This window comes from Brachypodium distachyon, chromosome 5, assembly GCF_000005505.3.
Source record: "Brachypodium distachyon strain Bd21 chromosome 5, Brachypodium_distachyon_v3.0, whole genome shotgun sequence".
Taxonomy (NCBI): Eukaryota; Viridiplantae; Streptophyta; class Magnoliopsida; order Poales; family Poaceae; genus Brachypodium; species Brachypodium distachyon.
This window is the reverse complement of record NC_016135.3, coordinates 25,363,475-25,380,723: the sequence shown is the minus strand read 5'-3', so window position 1 is coordinate 25,380,723 and position 17,249 is coordinate 25,363,475. Positions and strand designations below refer to the sequence as shown.

The window sequence follows — 17,249 nt, the reverse complement described above, 5'->3', positions numbered from 1 at the left end:
AACGAGGCGCGGCGATCTTTGTTTTATACAGAGAGAGGGAGACAAAGGCGTCACGTCAGAGCGTTGGGCGGCGTTAATTTCCTGCGGGCGGGCACACGGTTTTGTTGCCTCAGCGAGCGTGTGGATGGATGTCTCTCAACTCTGAAGCTGTGGGCGTTTTGTTCACCTGCGGATGGGGCGAGAAATCTAGAAGCCTTTTCGGCCTCGTCAGAAGATCGTTATCCTACGGCATCTCGTACTACGCGTATAACTTGTCTGTCACGGCAAAGGACGGTCCGTCCCAACGGGAGATTCAACCGCGGGAAATGCAACTTTTTTCTGTCAACTTTCTGGGCAGGTTCTGTGTGACACTCCAGATTCCTGAATCAAAGAGGATCCAACCATCGTTTTCTGCAGATAAACATCAATATCGACGGGGGCATATTTTCTACCTGGACACGGAATCCATTCCACGGGGATTTCCTCTGACGTTTGCCGATTTTCTCCGGGATTCGTGCTCATCCTACTCACGAGTCACCATACAGGAAGTGGCCTAGCTGGCTAGTTGTAGTTTTCTAAAGCAGTATAGTAAACACATGGTAAAATATGCAGAGTAAATTCAGCATCACACATCACTAATGAGACCGTCTGTTAGAGAGCAGACGATTCAGGACACAAAGGATACATGCTAGTTCTAGGAAGAGAACAATTGCATTGCACTGCTTGCCAGACTTAGCAGTTGGAGAATGCTGAATATAGCCTGTCTACTACACAAAGGCTGCTAAAACTCCGAAATTACAGGGCAGCATAAACAAAGAGCAGTATATCACTGACAGCAGCAGTGAGCATTCTGAAATTTGAATCATATCGACAGGTAGCAGGGCAGGGAGCCTTGGACCAGCTCAACTAAGATGAGCGATGTCGACCTCGTCGGGCAACTTGAAGGTGGCCGCTGCCCCGAACTTCTTCCTGCCCTCCTCCCACTCGTCTTCGTCCTCCAAGCTGTCGCTCTCGTCCTCCTCATGGCCGCGACATGACGGGGACGTGGGGTCTTCGAAGCTCTTCGATTTGCATGAGCCGTTGGCAAGCATGGTGACCTGGCGGAGGTGAGAGATCTCGACGACAACGGTCTCGTCGTCCTTGGGAAGGGGCTGCTTCCATGGCTCCCCGTCGACTCTCATGAACGTGTGGTCAGCTGCTCCTTTGTGGAACTCGAACCGGATTCTATGGGCCTGACAGTGAAATATCAGTCAGCGATACTGAAGGGCACACTGCCGAGTGGAGGAACAGCTAAGTATTTCACCTGAGCTAGACGAGTTCCATGTCCCTTAGGGGACAGTAAGACAAGGCCGTGCCAGGCATCGCGAAAGCCGACAATCTCAATGAGGCCATCATCCACAAAAGGCGCAGTTAGATCTCTCTGCATATTGCCACAAAAACTTATAAATCTCTACCGAAGCAAGTCTAGTGCGGCAATGCACAAGGCAACTCTAAACTATTTTCAAGAAGCGAAACTTACATCTTGCACTTTCCTCTTGTTAGGTGTTCCCCAGGGATTGAATCCTCCGGAGAAACTTGGCAAATTAAGACAGATAATTGATCGAATGCTGAAACAAGAAGACATTTGTTGACTTTTTTTCATCATTCATAGTTGTTCCATTTCTTATTGATAGTGAAAGCCAAAAATCCAAGTGTATGTCAACTCAGGTAGATGAAATGGATTGGAAGAGGCAGGCATAATATGTACAGAATGAAGATTGACTTTGTATTACAAAGCTGATACTGCAAAGGCGGCAAGAATTACCTGTGGGGAATCTTAAGCTCTTCCCAATGGCCACCAGGTCTTTTCACAATCTTCACCTTTGCAAGTTGAGCAATGTTCCTGAAATGGAGGTCAAAATGTCATATCCACATTCATTGTCAAGCTATACAAGAACTATAATCTTAAAGCTGATGGCATAGTTTTGGAGCCACCTACAGATCTAAATTAATTGATACAGTGGTATCTTAGTAATGCCAAAAAATGTTGCCAGTTGGAAGAAAAAAAAACACCATAAGCAAGATCAGAAGCACAATGGCTGCATTAGTGACAAACTACCTTGAAGACGGATGAGTTAGAGAAGGAGCAAACCATCCTTGTTTAAGTCCAAGTTTAGCATATGTACCCTGAATCAAGAAATGCATTGCAAGACCATCATGCAGGTGAGGCTAACAGTTCTGATTTCTGAATGACAAATCAAAATAAAGAGAAATTGTTTTCCAAACAAACACACAAAACAAATACCTGATTTGTTAGCTGGTTTTTGAACTTCTCTGGATTTTTCTTCCTTTCAGAGTGAAATCCATAAGACACTTGTGCATCCATCCCTGCAGTGTGTAAGGCCATGATGATGATGAGCTTAACTTCATGCATTATTCAAATCAGGATAACCAGGAACGGAGGGAGTAGCATATAACTTTGGGCATCAGAACATGAAAAATGCCAACGATAAACTGATATGAATAGAAATGAATTCTTCGACGTTCAAATTGGTATGCATCCCTTCTCTGAAACAAACAGTGAGCAGAGGAACTCTTACCCATACTAAAGTAATTCCAGAATCCTCCACGAAATGTGTGGTAACCCTCCTGAATAAGAGAATAAAAATATAAAATATTAAGTAAATACACACCATATTCAGATTTTATTCTATATATGTCAATCAGAAGTGATGGTCCTTGATTTCATATACCTCATTTCCAGGAAGTATTATTCTTACAATCAAAAGGACAAACAATATTACATTAGCAACAGAAAAATGTGCCTTACCACATTGAGGGAATCACTGCCAGATACGCGGTGGAATGCATGCAGTGAATGAGGCAGTTCTAAGGGAGCAATAGGATCACATGGACCTTCCTTTGGTGCTCGCATCCTCATGATGATATGCCAACTGAAACAGAAAAATGTATCTAGATTGAGTGCTTTCTATCATACACGGAAGAGAGGAGAAATTTTTACTCATGCTTTAAACTGAGTGGAACAATAATTAGAGAAGATAAATACTTCATGGGAATGAGGTATATGAAAGATTCTTTTTGCTGAATTGTACACTTTAATCAGAATAGTGAGGGCACATAGAGCTCTTTTCTCAGCATAAACAAAAGACAAAGGCAAACAGTACACTTTCTTCAAATGTGAGACCATACCTATCAATATTCATTTCTCTTGCTCCTTTTACTTGCGCAAGGAATGATTTTACTGCCTCTTGGTCAGTAGCTGGGTTCTTCTTTCCCTGCAGATCAAGTTAAATTGAATATGAATAAATTAATTTGTGGGTAAACCAAGAAATACGGTATATAAAATGAGGTTTTGCACAATATGCACATCAGGTAAAAGAACATGTCCAGGGAACTGGCAAAATTACTTATTACTACCAACATATTTCCAAATTCAGAAATCCTGTACAATTAATTAAAATGAGAAGTTATGTTCCTTGCATGCTCACAGTAAACGAAAAAAGTACAATGATATAGGCTTCGGTAGCTTGCTGTTTATTAGAAGTGTTATATTCATTTGTGCTAGCCTGTTATGAGTGTGGAACAGTAGAAAAAGAAAATTAGCTTGTAATAAATTGCTTTGTTGGTGCAAAACACTAAATTTTCCAGCAACAATAAACATATAAAGAGAGATGTTCATTACACATGAACAGAATATGTGTTCATAATAAATAATAGCCATTAGCATACCCATCCAAATGAGAAAGGAAGGTTGTTTCCGGTTCCCAGAGGTACAGTAGCAACAGGAGGAGACGGTGAAAGCTTAAGATCGCTAACTACTCCAAGTAGCCAGCTTGCTGTGCCATCACCGCCAGCGACCTATTTGAAAGCTCATTAGTTAACACAAATAAACAACCAAGCATAAAGACATTCTTGTTTATGTTTAATCTAAAAAGAAATCCAACTCACAATTAGTCTTAGGCTCCTCTGAATTTCAAAAGCAAGAGTGTCACCGTTAGACTTGAGCTTTTCGAAGTTGGCATACAATTTGTGCAGCACCTTATCAGGAGACTCTTCTGAGAGATCAAAAACCTGTGAAAATTGAGTAGATCCAGCAATGAGAAAGCGAGACATGATTTAAAGTGACACTATGGATCAAGAGAATGCACTGTTTCAGCATTGCAGCTTCTCCAAACTGCTAGGCTAGGTACCTGTGCTTCATTGAGAAGTTCACGGTACGTTTTAATCAAACCACTTCCAAGTTGGCCACCACTTCTAGAGTTGATGAAGACTACCACCGGACAACATGGTGCATGATCAATGATTACTTGGTCAGAGTCTGGCTTTAGTATGTAATCTGGAATGCAATAGTCCGTCAGTGGCCCGCATGACTTGCAGCTGGAACTGTTAGCACCATTTGTATTTCCATCCATCCTGCAAAAGCAATATGAACAACAACAATTAGAATTGGCTCGGATGAATTAATGATAGAATGGAAAGGAACAAAACAGTGCTCATATTGTGTTATCAATCAGAGCGTAGAAATGAAAGCAAAAAAACTTTTTTTTGCGCACAGTGAAAGCAAGAAAACTAGCTCAATGCCATCTCAAAAAGGCGTAAGTTGGAAAATAGCATTCAATGTGAAAATGACATGTGGTGCCTGGTGCCACGTGACAATGATACAGTGGATGGTATTTTCCAACTCAGCAATCTTTACAGTGATATTCCTATGACTGTGCCATTCCCATTCCCATTGCTCTTTTACAGTTCAGGTTATTTGACAATTGGCATTCTATCGTAGGTTAGTACATCAAGTAACAAGAAACAAGCAAGCATAATAAAGTATGACAATGCGCAGGAGAAGCGAATAAATTACAACTAAAAGCCCCCCCTCCCAAAATCCCCTCTTCCAGAAAAGGTGTGGCAGTAGCATGGATTGTTAATTCACTTATTACAAACCAGTTTTCTTGGCATCCAAAAACAAAAGTTCCCGTGAATGACTAACGCTAACTAAAGAATGCGTGCTAGTACTAGCCTAGTACCAAGCATCATGTAGAGCAGAGTACCAACCACCAACTACCAAACCATACAGAGAAAAAGGGCCAGATCCCCAATCCACACAACAAGACACCTCAGAATTCAGGCCATCATCCATGTAACTTGTAACTACCGCGTGCGGATCTGCTCAGAGAAAAAACGACCCAACACCGAACCCAGAAACGGATCGACAGGCGCTCTCGCAGCCGCGTTGACTACCAAGATCGAATTCCGGCCGCAGCCAAAGCAGGCAGCAACTGAAATGCAGAGAAGAGGGACGCAAGAAAACCTCCACACAAGATCCCCTTAGCGGAGCAACGAGAGGGAGAGACAGAGAGGCTCGAGAAGCTCGGCAGCGCCATGGATCTTACCTGCTCGCGAGGCTTGGAGCGTCCTTCCGCGTGGACTCGATCGACTCCAGTCCTCCGCCGAGCAGTTGAGAGAGCTTGGAACGATTTAGGCTGGGGGGAGGAAGGAAGGAAGGAAGGGGATAATTAATAGGAGGCGAGGCGAGGCGAGGCGAGCAGGCGTCAGGCGGGGACGCCGAGAAAACATCAGAGAAAGCGACCGCCGCCCCGTTCGAATTGCCTGCGCCCTCCGGCTCACGCTCATTCATCCGATTGGCGGGCAGCGTCAGCGTTACGCCTTGCCCTTCTGACTTTCTTTCTTCTATAGTATTTTCCATGCGATGAATAATTGACATAATTGAATATGTGATGCGTAAGCCGCCGTAATAATGTATTCGTGGAGTACTACTAGCAGCAGAAAATAAATCGTCCTAGGAACTTCACCCAGAAAATACGAGTACCTCACAAGGATACCACGGTTAAAGTATTCACTCGTGGAGTACGACGACGCTACAACCATAAGAAACACGGAACACATTACAAGTCTTAAACTTTATAAACACGTTCGACTCCGTATGTAGTCCAAGGAATAATAATCCAAGCACTAGTAAAAAAAACTCGTGCTTGGCTGGGCAAAGCCGCCACCGCCGTGGAAGTCGTCGATCGGTTGCGATAAAAACAGTCCCCGGGTCAACAAATACTTCCATCTGTGATACTCATTGACCAGGACCACCACACCACGTACGTAGTGCATGCCCTCGGCGAACGGCCATGTGCTAGTGCTGCCGTAACTGCCGTCATGGCTCGCCAGAGGCCAGCCAACGTGCCATGGCAGAAGAACACAAGTGGACTGCGGTTGGTGGTGGCCTGCTGGGTTAGTGAGTGAGTGAGAAACGACTAAACGAGGCGGGTTTGACGGGTTAACGCGCGCGTTTAATTTGGGGCGGGAATCAATCACCGGTGCGACCGTGCCGGGTTTCCGAGCGGGGTTTGCCTCTCGCCCCGTTCTCTCGTTGGTCGTCGTCCCCGGAGGATTTTCCACCCGAAGTCCGAACGTTGACACGACGCGTACAACGCCGGGGATTCCCGAGGGCGCCCAAGGGGACACCGCGGGACAGCGACTGCTCTCCGAGGATGCTTAGCCGCGTTAAGCTATTTAGCTCCCCGCGCGCCTATACGGGTCTTTCTTTGGAGGCTTCTGTTCTGAACTCTGGTGAACGGAACGGATCGCGTTTCTGGAGTCCAGACGGACAGAAATAAACACACGCGGTTTAGAAGCCAACGTCGCGCGTACGTACATACTACTAGTACGTACTACTCTGCATGCTTTATGGCAGGCGGAAGAACCTTCCGGGCCGGGACGAGGGAATTCCACTGCTGCATATTCTTGACGTGTGCAGGCCGTGCTACTACACCTTTGCCTATTTGAAGACCAAAGTTTGTTTTGCACAACTGAATGACGCTTTTTGCGTGGATTCCTTCCTCTTTATTTGCGGTAGATGTGAACCTGAAGATTTGCTGCTCCATTTAGTACGTAGTATAGACAAATTCGCTTTGAAGAACATTTTGCTCTACGGCCTCAAAGTTCAGTGTAAAATTGGACTCTTTCTTTTTCGCGAGAGACGAGAGTAGGGAGGCCGCAGGCCCAAGAAGAAGCGATTATACGCGGAAGGCCCTCCGAGGTTGCCTGGTGACTTGGACCAACAACAAGTGAGAATGAAATAGCCCACCGGGCTCCCGTATCTTCCTGGGTTTGCTTAATTGCTTCTGGCAAGATAATTTGCCAACCCATCTTAAAAAAAAGACGATTTGGCCCGCTAACGTTACAGATCGCCGACATTGGCCTAGAGGCCCATCAGACAAGTCGACCCTTTCTTGGGCCGCTCGAGGCGAGACGTGGTGGGCGCCGGGCGGCGTCTCAGTTCGGCTAACTACTTCGGCACCGGACTGGGATCCGGGTCACGCATTGCCCTGCTCATCTCATCCACCGTCCATTCCAATCTGATGGCCAGCAAATATTAACAGCCCTTGGTACTGTAAAAAAAAGTGCTCATGAAGTCATTTCTTCGATTAGATGAGGAAAACGGCGCAGGACTTCTGCTTCGCCGGCCGCCGCCGCCGCGTGAAATGGCACGCCCACCAACTGGCATGCCGGCTCCCTCCGCTCCCCCTGCTCCGACGCCCCGCGCGGCCTGCTCCTCCCGCTCCCCATGCGACCATCTCGCGCCGCCGCTTCGACGCCCCGTGCCGTCGGCTTCCTTCTCTCCCCCTTTGACCACCCCAGGCTCCTCCTCCAAGGGCAGGTCGCTGCGGACACCGGGTGCTCCAGTGCTGGGCGGTGACGCCTGCCCTCGTGCTCGTCTACCTCTCAAACTCTCTCGTTGATGCATGCCTGCCTGTTGCTGAAAGGACCACCCCCAAATCCGGAGACCCCTTGCGGCCTTGCGTCGCGGCGGATTCCTGACTCACAACCATCCATGGCGACGGTTTCTATGGAGGCATCAAGAAGCCCTCGTCCGCGCGCCGCCGGAGTTCCATCCCATCCCTTTCCCTCGACAACGGCGGCAGGAGAGCCGAACCTTGCGAAGTGTTTCCTGTGCTTGTTTTTTGACAGCACAAGTGACTCCCATGGGGCGTGAATCCCTGCTGACCGTCAGATTTGAATGAGCGGTGGATATACGGGAGAAGGGCACGCCGTGCCCTGCCTCTTGGATCTCAGTCCGTTCCTCGATACAGTCTCCTACCTGTAGTGTATACGTACGGTGATTCATGCAGTAGGCCATTAGGGATCGGATAGTTTTCACGCGCTAGTTCCGTCGGAGAGCAAAGGGTGAAGCGGATCAGCCATAGTGCTGCAAAAATATGCGCATTCCACTTTTGACTAGAATCCAAGCTTACTTGTTTGCTGTTGATTGGTTACGTTTCTCCCAGTCAAATTTTCTTCTGAACCAACCAGTGACATCCAACTCTCTACATATTTAGAAACTGCCCGTGTACAGGTAGCGTGAGCTGGAAGTGACATCTTGCGATAGTTAACTTTGTGATATCATAAACAAGCGCTGAGCTCCCCAAGAACTTGGACCAAATGGAAGATGTCAAGCAAGCAAAGGCTATTATATTAGCACCACTGTCCATAATCATATGGGTTTGACAATTTTTGACAATTTTTTAAATCATCACGCCGCTCTCCTCTAGTTGACCAACTGCTTTCAGTTGAAAAATGGGCATTGGCAACGCGTTGGCTCGCAAAAACATGCAATTTCCTCCCTGACTTGTATTCTGCTGTGCAAAATATAAAGACCAGATTGATTAGAGTGTAGGGTACTGCCTTCCCAATTAGCATCATGGTTTTCTGCCTACTTGGACCCCTGAAGAGGTACATCATAAAGCAAATAGGTGATTCAATGGGTTCTAACATCATTCTTTCATGTATCTGAATTATTTTTTATTTTTACCGATTTTCTTGCCATGTTATCTTTAATCTTTATTCATTCCGAAATTCAAAATGAACAGCCACAACTATCAGTTTCCATATCATACTTTTGTTAAGAGTTTCGAAAGTATGATATTGTGCATATTATGATAATCGTAAGTCGAGATTTCTCAAATTCCTTTCGTGTATCTGTTTCATTTCTGTAAAGTAACTTCTGATCAACAATTAACTGTTCATCGCATAAATATCTATTAAGTTTTCTATCTCAATCTTTTTGCCAAATTGCAGGCACAAGGAGAATACAAGGACCACAAAGGGTAGTTGAAGCTAGGCCATATGCAGATGAAAATATATTGGAAAGTGATGCATGGAAAGGTGAAGTTCTGAACTCACCTTTAATTGAGTTCAGCACAGTTCTGTTGGCGACAAACAATTTCAGCGACAAGCTTGGTGCTGGTGGATTTGGTCCAGTTTACAAGGTAGGATCATTCAAAGATTTCATCCTGTTCCAGGAATATTGTTGAGCTTTCAATTCAATCTTGGTGATGTATTTAGATCACTACTTGACCAACATAGTTGATAATACTTACAGGGGAGACTACCAGATGGCCAAGAGATTGCTATCAAGAGGCTCTCGAACAGCTCCAGTCAGGGACTGGAGGAGTTCAAAAATGAGGTGACTGTTCTATCCAAACTGCAGCACCGAAACTTGGTTAGGCTTTTTGGTTGCTGTGTTCATGGAGAAGAGAAGATGCTGGTGTATGAATACATGCCTAACAACAGTCTTGACTCATTTATTTTTGGTAAGTTCAAGTTTCTTGTTGTAATTGGGACGGTGTGATTTATTTAGCAGTAAGCCAGTAACTGAACTTGTCTTCTAACATCCTGGTGCTTTCATGTCAAATTTATTAGATGAAAATAAGAGAGTTGAATTGGGTTGGAAATTGCGGTACAATATTATTCAGGGAATCGGGAAAGGTTTACTGTACCTTCATCAGGATTCCAGGCTGAAAATTATTCATAGGGACCTGAAAGCTAGCAATGTTCTGCTTGGTAATGATTTCAACCCCAAGATATCTGACTTTGGCATGGCTAGAATTTTCGGTGAATACCAACTTCAAGCTCTTACTCACCGAATCGTTGGAACCTAGTAAGGCTCGTTTTTATCTTTTGTTCAATCAGTATAATCGGACAGGGTATCACAATAAAGAGAGGCAATTCTCTAATATAAGGCAATTGTCCTGACCTGCTTCTGGAAAGTCAGACCAGTTTCCGTCTCTTCTTGCAGTATTAATGGCCCACACATCTTCTTTCTCATTCAGATTATAGAAAAAATTAACAACCTCGCTAGTTGACACTTCAACATTACCTGAAGTTCCTATGCAGCAGGCTAATGAACTAAAATCTGTGGAATGCAGTGGCTATATCTCCCCGGAGTATGCGATGGAGGGTAAATTCTCTGAGAAATCCGACGTCTTCAGTTTTGGTGTATTGGTCCTAGAGATTGTGTGTGGCCGTAGGAACAGCTCCTTCATTGACGATGAATGGTCAATGAACCTCGTTGGCCACGTAAGATAACACTCTCTTCTCCAGTTTACCACTTTTCTGTTAAACAATGCGCTAGTAATGATGATCATGTACTCCATCATCCGTGCTCGTATCCAATTTCAGGCATGGACCCTGTGGAAGGAAGATCGTACTTCGGAACTGATCGACGCACTGATGGGCACCGCCTACTCCCAAGACGAGGTCTGCAGATGCATTCAGGTAGGTCTCCTGTGCGTGCAAGAGTTACCAGGCGAAAGGCCTGCCATGCCTCTGGTGCTTAGGATGCTGAGTGGTGATGTTGCACTTCCTGCTCCGAAGCGAGCCGCGTTTTTCGTTGGAAGAGCTCCAGTGGATGATAAGGATACCGAATCTGGGAACCACCTGACTTATACTGAATTGGAAGGCAGGTAGATTGCCCTTGGCTCAGCTTGGATTACTGAAGTTGGCGTGCCAGTTCATTTCCCTTCCTGTTGTTACTTAGAGTTCGAGTTGAAACTTAATGCTGTATCTTCTATTATTTGTATGAATTTGCTTGTAATTTGTGACAGGCAAGCGTATTTGGGGATACTTATTGTATATACATGTGTAAATGATTAGACTTTTGAATACGTTAGTTTCGTTTCATTGTATATTCTGTTGTTATATGGGATAAAATGTGATTTTTGGGCCCAGGTGGATCCAGTTATCATTTTAAAGAAACTCAACATAAGCAAGTGCACTTCTAAATCTGAAAAAAGATGAAATATAAAAAAGGATACTATCGTAGAACTTCCATTACAAACGAGTTCTTGGCATATTTGCTTGTTTCGCCACCAGCATCACTTAGGGAGCAGTGTTAGGTGATCCCCTGATTTTTCTTATACAATTTCTAGTGGATGATCTACTAGTATAGTTTAAGCTAATAAAAGTTATCTGATGTTAAAAGACTCTTGAAACGAATAACAAAAAAAATTCCTCGTCTCGTCTTCTTTTCTCTTCAGTACCCTTCATGTTCTGCACTTCATCTTGCCGCTATCAGATTGGGTGGTCACTCTGCTCGCCATGCCACTTGACAAGTCATCGCATAAATTTACCTCTACTTACTGCATTACCACCACCGCTCCATCTGACAAGTCATTGCATAAATTTGATTGATTTCCAACAGGAATAGTTTTCCATTTTGAAGGTACCCAAAAACTAATCAAGTGTTTCTTATGACAAAACAGCAGGAGAGCAGCCTATTGTGCACAGATATAACAATTATAAAAGGGTTACCTAATTACAAAGATGACCACATTAAAGAAGATTCTTTTACCATTCATTGATAGAAGAAGACCAACTCGTCTTTTGCCCAATGGGATAACCATGACGAACAACAGATGCTTCAACTCAATGCCCCAGAGACCCAGACTCCCAGTTATCAAAATTTGGGTCAACTCTCCAAGACTTTCTTTTTCATTGTGAGATCCAAATTACTACTATAAGCTGCAACAACCGCATTTCCATAAAAACATCACAACCATGAATAATCTAGCAAGAAATAAATAATTACTAGCGAGGAGAAGATTCAACCGATGTCCCAATAAAAACCAGAACACAATTTCGTGCTTACATTGACAAGGACTGTTCTAAACCCACTTGAAATAACTGGTCTGGGATTACAGGATGACCGATCACTCAATCAGCATCTATAAGATTTAATCGGACACTAGTTTTCGTTACGTGTCGCTGAAAATTACATCTCCCCATCCTTGTTGTTCCGGTTGTGTAGTAGCGATGACATGCTCTGCACATGTGCTCACTTTGATCCAGTCTAATAAGTCTAGAACCACTTGTATTGTTCTTCAATCTTCAGAAACGAACCACTCATCTGAGCTTATTCCATAATTCTATAGTTGCTCTATCATCCTTCCGTCACATCTACAATTGAAACAAATCGGCTGGGATATATATATGATTGCAACTTCTTGGAAATTTGGCTGCTGTTGAACGGCGAATAAGAATTGTTTCCATGTCACCGGTTCTCGGTCCAGTATTCCTTAAGTAAACGGGAATTTTCTCTTGTTCTGAAAGAATTGCCGAGCTCCTATCCTCTTGACGAGGTTCAGGTTCGTAAACAAAGATTAACTCTTGTTCCAGTCCCTTGAAAAAATACTCCGTAGTACCGAACCACCGCTACCAACTACGGAGTAAATTAAGACGTGGAAGCAAAACGTACGTGCATGACCAAGATATGGAAGCTGCAGCCGAAAAGAAGTTAGCTGAGTGAGAACTTCAGTGCATGACCAAGTGACCGACCTCACAAAAGGGCTGCTCAATTTCATTGTGCAAGAGCTGAGCTCCTCTGCTCTGCTGTAGTGCTGTGCAAGAACAGTGCCAAGAAGCGTCCATAATGAGGACAACAGCCAGCAACCTAGTACACCACCTCCTGATGCTGCTCACTATCATCTGTTTGTTCCTCCTTTCGACCCAAACCCACGCTATCGCCGGCGTTTCCGACAAGCTCGAGAAGGGCCAGAACCTCACTGACGGCCACACGCTGGTCTCGGCCGGCGGCACCTTCACCCTGGGCTTCTTCTCCCCCGGGGCGTCCACCAAGCGGTACCTCGGCATATGGTTCTCCGTGTCCAACGACACCGTCTGCTGGGTCGCCAACCGCGACCAGCCCCTGCTCGACAGGTCCGGCGTGCTGGCGTTCGACGATGCCGGCAGAAGCCTCGTCCTCCGCGACGGCTCTCGCTTGACGGCGTGGTCTTCGGACTTCACGGCCGCCTCCGCCGCCGTGGCCCGGCTCCTCGAGTCCGGCAACCTGGTCGTGCGCAATGGAAGCAGCGGCAACGCAAACGCAAACGCCGCCTACCTGTGGCAGTCGTTCGACTACCCATCGGACACCTTGCTGCCGGGGATGAAACTGGGGAAGAGCCTCTGGACGGGGGGCGTGTGGGAGCTCACGTCATGGCGCTCCCCCGACGACCCGGCTCCGGGCGACTTCCGCCGCACACTGGAGACAACCACCAGCGGCGGCCTGCCAGAGCTCGTGCTGTGGCGGCGGCGCGACAACGCCAAGGTATACCGCACGGGGCCGTGGAACGGGCTCTTCTTCAACGGCGTCCCAGAGGCATCGGCGTACACGGACAAGTACCCGCTGCGGGCCACGATGACAAGCCCCTGGGAGGTCACCTATGGGTACACGGCCACGCCCGGGGCGCCGCTGACCCGCGTCGTGGTGAACCACACGGGCAAGGCTGAGCGGCTCGTGTGGGACGCCGGGGTACGAGAGTGGGTGACGTTCTTCTCGGGTCCGAGGGACCCCTGCGACACCTACGGCAAGTGCGGGCCTTTCGGGCTCTGTGACGCGTCCGCCGCAGCCTCGCAGTCCTTCTGCAAGTGCCTCGACGGCTTCAGCCCGGTGTCAATCCCGGAGTGGCAGATGAAGAACACCGATGACGGGTGCAAGCGGGACGCACCGCTGGACTGCTCCGGTATGACGAAGACAACGGATGGGTTCGTTGTTGTGAGAGGGGTGAAGCTCCCTGACACGCAGAATGCGACGGTAGACATGGGCGTCGGGCTGGGGGAGTGCAGGGCGAGGTGCTCGGCCGACTGCGAGTGCGTGGCCTTTGCCGCCACGGATATCCAGGGAGGCAGCGGCGATGGCACCGGCTGCGTCATGTGGAATGACGCCGTCGTTGATCTTCGGCTCGTCGCCGACGGGCAGAGTCTCCACCTCAGATTGTCAAAATCGGAATTCGGTATGTGCAGTACAGACTAACATATTTCCATGTACCTACCTACCTTGACTGACATGCATGTTTGTCTTTTCCTCAAATTTTTTTGACAAGATTTACACAATTGGACAAAAAATAATCACGTTTGAACTGAACTGAATAACAAGTAGAATTAAGTATTTTAACCCAGCCAGTTTCCTTTAATCCATCCACCTCATGCCAACCAACTCGTAAGACATGTGGTAGCTGGACACTTCATGACATTCAGATTGGGCGTTCAGGCCGGAAATTCGGGTTCATAGAAATGATTCCCGGAATTAGTATTAGAAAATGTAAACCCGAAATTGCGGTTAATTACCTGAAAAATGGAGATGAACCGGAGGATCGGCGATGGGATGGATTGGGGGTCGAGCCGACGCGACGCGACAGACGGCGGGGAGGTCGGCGGGGACGGGGGAGGCCGGTGCGGGGTCGACTGGGCCTAGGGAAGACGATGCGGGGGGCGGCGACCGCCGGCAGGGCTGGAAAGCGCGAGGACCGATGGTCGCGCCAAGGCTGGGGAGGGAAGTGCGTGGGGCGGCCGGCGGCGGCTAGAACAGCGCGGGATCGGTGGCGCGCCGTGGCGGGGCGAGAACGGCGCGGCCGCGCGGGGGTCGTCCAGATTCTCGTGCGAGGGAAGGGAGAGAGAGACGGGATATAGTGTGTGGTGGGCAGTGGGCTAGGTTTAGTTGGGCAGTTGGGCTCGGGCCAAAAGTCTATATTGGATTTGGGGTTGCTCTGTTCTTTTATTCAAATCAGGCTATTTGGCCTATTCGGGTTCCGGGAATTAAAAGCTGAATTGGCAATTTAAAATCTGAAAATTCTGTTTGGTTTCCAAGCTTCAGGTTTTTCGGGTCTCGGGTTTTCCAGGTTTGGACTTTGGTAACTCAAGTAATTTAGAACCGGTTTTAAGAAGATGTAAAATGGCCAAGATAATTTAAATTAGGTTACAGGGTTAGATTTACTCTCTGTTTTTTTTTAACAATTTTGATTTCCGAGCAGGGTTAAGCGCTGAATAGCATTCTGATCTTTCTTTCTTGATGCGATAACAGATGACAAGAAAAGGTTTCCTGCTCTACTTGTTGCCACACCAATAGCTTCTGCTGTAACCATTCTTCTGGTCATCTTTGTGATTTGGTGGAGAAGGAAACGCAGAATCATAGGTAAATTCTGCCGCGATGGTTCAGTTTCGATGTTGTATTTTGCATGAAGGGAAAATAGGTAAATTAAATGCAATGCTGTAGTAAACTACTGATCATCATGTGATCTTGTTGCAGATGCTATTCCTCAAAATCCTGCTATGGCCGTCCCTTCAGTCAGTCTAGATATCATAAAGGATATCACCGGGAATTTCTCTGAAAGTAACATGATTGGTCAAGGTGGATTTAGCATAGTTTATAAGGTGAGTTATTTTACTACCCAAGAGATTAGCGTGGAGCCGTGTACGCCCAAATTAACTCTGTACAACTCAATCTGTAATCAACATCTGAAACTGCTAAATTGTCAGGGGAAGCTGCCTGAAGGAAGAGTGGTCGCTGTCAAGAGGCTCAAACAGTCGGCTCTCACCACGAAAGGCAAGAAGGATTTCGCGAGAGAAGTGGAGGTGATGGCCGGGCTTCGGCATGGCAGTCTAGTTCGTCTCCTCGCTTACTGCAACCACGGCAAGGAGCGGATCCTCGTCTACGAGTACATGCAGAACAAGAGCCTGAACGTCCACATATTCGGTACTGCTCAACGACCACTTGCTGGAAGGAACTAAAGAATTTATCAAGTTTCTATGGAATTTACGTCACATATGTCATATGTGTTTTGCACTGATCACAGGCACAGCTAGTCTTCGAGCTTCCCTGAACTGGACGAGGAGGCTGGAGCTGATTCGCGGGGTGGCGCATGGCGCCGCGTACCTTCACGGAGGATCGGGCGAGAGCGTCATCCACCGGGACCTGAAACCGGGCAACATTCTTCTGGACGACCAGTGGATGCCTAAGATCGCCGATTTCGGCACCGCCAAGCTGTTCGCCGTCGACCAGAAAACGGGGCCCGATCAGACAATCGTGGTCTCACCGTAAGTAAACTATCTTTCCATCACCGTAAGGAATCGAGTGGACTCAAGATATTCATATATGCCTGACATGACATTGTTGAGTTCCATGTGAAGGGGATACGCAGCTCCGGAGTACGCGAGGCAAGGGGAGATGACGCTCAAGTGCGACGTCTACAGCTTCGGGGTCATCCTCCTGGAGACGCTCAGCGGGGAAAGGAACGGTGGCATGCAGAGGCTCATTTCGCATGTAAGTCAAAATTCTCTTGAAAATGAAGCAAGAACACTATAAAAGATTCTACAGGCATACTCTGACGAAATTAGTCCTGACAGGCGTGGGAACTGTGGGAGCAGAACAGGGCCATGGAACTTCTGGACAAAGCGACGGTGCCGCTCCCGGACCCGGAGTCCGAGCCGCAGCTCCTGTCTGAGCTGAAACGGTGCGTCCAGATCGGGCTCCTCTGCGTCCAGGAGACGCCCTGCGACAGGCCGGCCATGTCGGCGGTCGTCGCCATGCTCACGAGCACGGCGTCGCCGATCGACCGGCCGAGGAGGCTGCTGGACAGCGGATGGGCCACTTCGTCGTCCCGTACTGAGACCGATCTCTTGAGCCCCTGCACCACGGTCGATCTGAGGTGAATTGCTGCCTGCGCCCATCGATCGACCGAATCGAGTCAGACTCAGCACATCGACGTAGTGTTGTCGCCTGGCGATCAGTCTTATAAGTTGCAGGTTAGGTAGGGATTTTCTTGATATATGGTGCTTTTCCGTAAGCGTGGCACCTCTCGAGAATGTCTTCCTAGTAGTGCCCTACATGGGCGCATGGATGTCTCTGCATGTCCCTCTTTCCCGTGGCTCATTTGATCGCAAGTCTCTCCGATTTTAAATCTGCATCAAGTGCAACCAAGACATGTCTGTCTAATATTAGGGACACATTATGATCAGGATTGTAGATAAGCTAGAATTAGTTTAAACAAAGTACTCCCTCCGATCATGTCCAAAAAAATATTCACTCTAACGCATAAGAAGTGTCGCTGATTTAGTGCATTTATCTTGTACTCGAGGTCTGTCATCCCTTTTGTGTTCTTTTTGTACTTTGTGTATGTACTCAATGAGGGTCTGATCAAATACAGTAGCAA

At 47.1% G+C, this 17,249-nt stretch overlaps 3 protein-coding genes and 1 long non-coding RNA gene across 6 annotated transcripts; 2 read left to right on the top strand and 2 right to left on the bottom strand.

Annotated features, from left to right (window-relative positions):
* Nucleotides 1-576: 576 nt before the first annotated feature.
* LOC100839970 (diacylglycerol kinase 5) lies at nt 577-5,695 on the bottom strand. Its single transcript, XM_003580581.4, has 13 exons — nt 5,367-5,695; nt 4,170-4,392; nt 3,928-4,050; nt 3,709-3,837; nt 3,169-3,254; nt 2,789-2,912; nt 2,559-2,607; nt 2,264-2,346; nt 2,078-2,145; nt 1,784-1,861; nt 1,499-1,586; nt 1,283-1,399; nt 577-1,211 (listed from the first exon to the last, which is right to left on the bottom strand). Exons 1-13 carry the CDS (start codon nt 5,678-5,680, stop codon nt 882-884), a joined length of 1,812 nt encoding a protein of 603 aa, XP_003580629.3. The 5' UTR covers nt 5,681-5,695; the 3' UTR covers nt 577-881.
* Nucleotides 5,696-8,573: 2,878 nt separating this feature from the next.
* LOC104585440 (G-type lectin S-receptor-like serine/threonine-protein kinase At1g11410) lies at nt 8,574-10,936 on the top strand. The gene is made up of 6 exons (XM_024455762.1): nt 8,574-8,738; nt 9,064-9,254; nt 9,368-9,578; nt 9,688-9,925; nt 10,194-10,344; nt 10,447-10,936. The coding sequence occupies exons 1-6, from the start codon at nt 8,687-8,689 to the stop codon at nt 10,732-10,734; spliced, it is 1,131 nt and encodes a 376-aa protein (XP_024311530.1). The 5' UTR covers nt 8,574-8,686; the 3' UTR covers nt 10,735-10,936.
* Nucleotides 10,937-11,068: 132 nt separating this feature from the next.
* LOC106865474 lies at nt 11,069-14,747 on the bottom strand. 3 transcript variants are annotated; one of them, XR_002960959.1, is made up of 3 exons: nt 14,389-14,747; nt 11,618-12,222; nt 11,069-11,428 (listed from the first exon to the last, which is right to left on the bottom strand). It is a non-coding gene; the product is annotated as an uncharacterized LOC106865474 (long non-coding RNA). The 3 variants fall into 3 exon arrangements; XR_001404677.2 differs by having other exon boundaries at nt 11,618-11,787; nt 14,389-14,739; XR_002960958.1 differs by lacking the exon at nt 14,389-14,747 and having other exon boundaries at nt 11,618-12,715.
* On the top strand, nt 12,663-17,157 carry LOC100846560 (receptor-like serine/threonine-protein kinase SD1-8). The gene is made up of 7 exons (XM_014895517.2): nt 12,663-14,054; nt 15,122-15,232; nt 15,347-15,471; nt 15,577-15,793; nt 15,894-16,134; nt 16,228-16,360; nt 16,444-17,157. The coding sequence occupies exons 1-7, from the start codon at nt 12,695-12,697 to the stop codon at nt 16,747-16,749; spliced, it is 2,493 nt and encodes an 830-aa protein (XP_014751003.1). The 5' UTR covers nt 12,663-12,694; the 3' UTR covers nt 16,750-17,157.
* The last annotated feature ends 92 nt before the right edge of the window (nt 17,158-17,249 follow it).

What these genes read in the sequence shown, in the direction of transcription:
- LOC100846560 (XM_014895517.2), top strand. Translation starts at nt 12,695, where the DNA reads ATGAGGACAACAGCCAGCAACCTAGTACACCACCTCCTGATGCTGCTC. An exon ending in GATTTAGCATAGTTTATAAG is followed by an intron (nt 15,472 to 15,576) that starts GTGAGTTATTTT and finishes CTAAATTGTCAG; the next exon opens with GGGAAGCTGCCTGAAGGAAG. An exon ending in CAGACAATCGTGGTCTCACC is followed by an intron (nt 16,135 to 16,227) that starts GTAAGTAAACTA and finishes TTCCATGTGAAG; the next exon opens with GGGATACGCAGCTCCGGAGT.
- LOC100839970 (XM_003580581.4), bottom strand. Translation starts at nt 5,680, where the DNA reads ATGGAAAATACTATAGAAGAAAGAAAGTCAGAAGGGCAAGGCGTAACG. An exon ending in AGAGGAGCCTAAGACTAATT is followed by an intron (nt 3,838 to 3,927) that starts GTGAGTTGGATT and finishes GCTTTCAAATAG; the next exon opens with GTCGCTGGCGGTGATGGCAC. An exon ending in CTGGAATTACTTTAGTATGG is followed by an intron (nt 2,347 to 2,558) that starts GTAAGAGTTCCT and finishes TACACACTGCAG; the next exon opens with GGATGGATGCACAAGTGTCT.
- LOC104585440 (XM_024455762.1), top strand. Translation starts at nt 8,687, where the DNA reads ATGGTTTTCTGCCTACTTGGACCCCTGAAGAGGTACATCATAAAGCAA. An exon ending in TCTTGACTCATTTATTTTTG is followed by an intron (nt 9,579 to 9,687) that starts GTAAGTTCAAGT and finishes CAAATTTATTAG; the next exon opens with ATGAAAATAAGAGAGTTGAA. An exon ending in CACCGAATCGTTGGAACCTA is followed by an intron (nt 9,926 to 10,193) that starts GTAAGGCTCGTT and finishes TGTGGAATGCAG; the next exon opens with TGGCTATATCTCCCCGGAGT.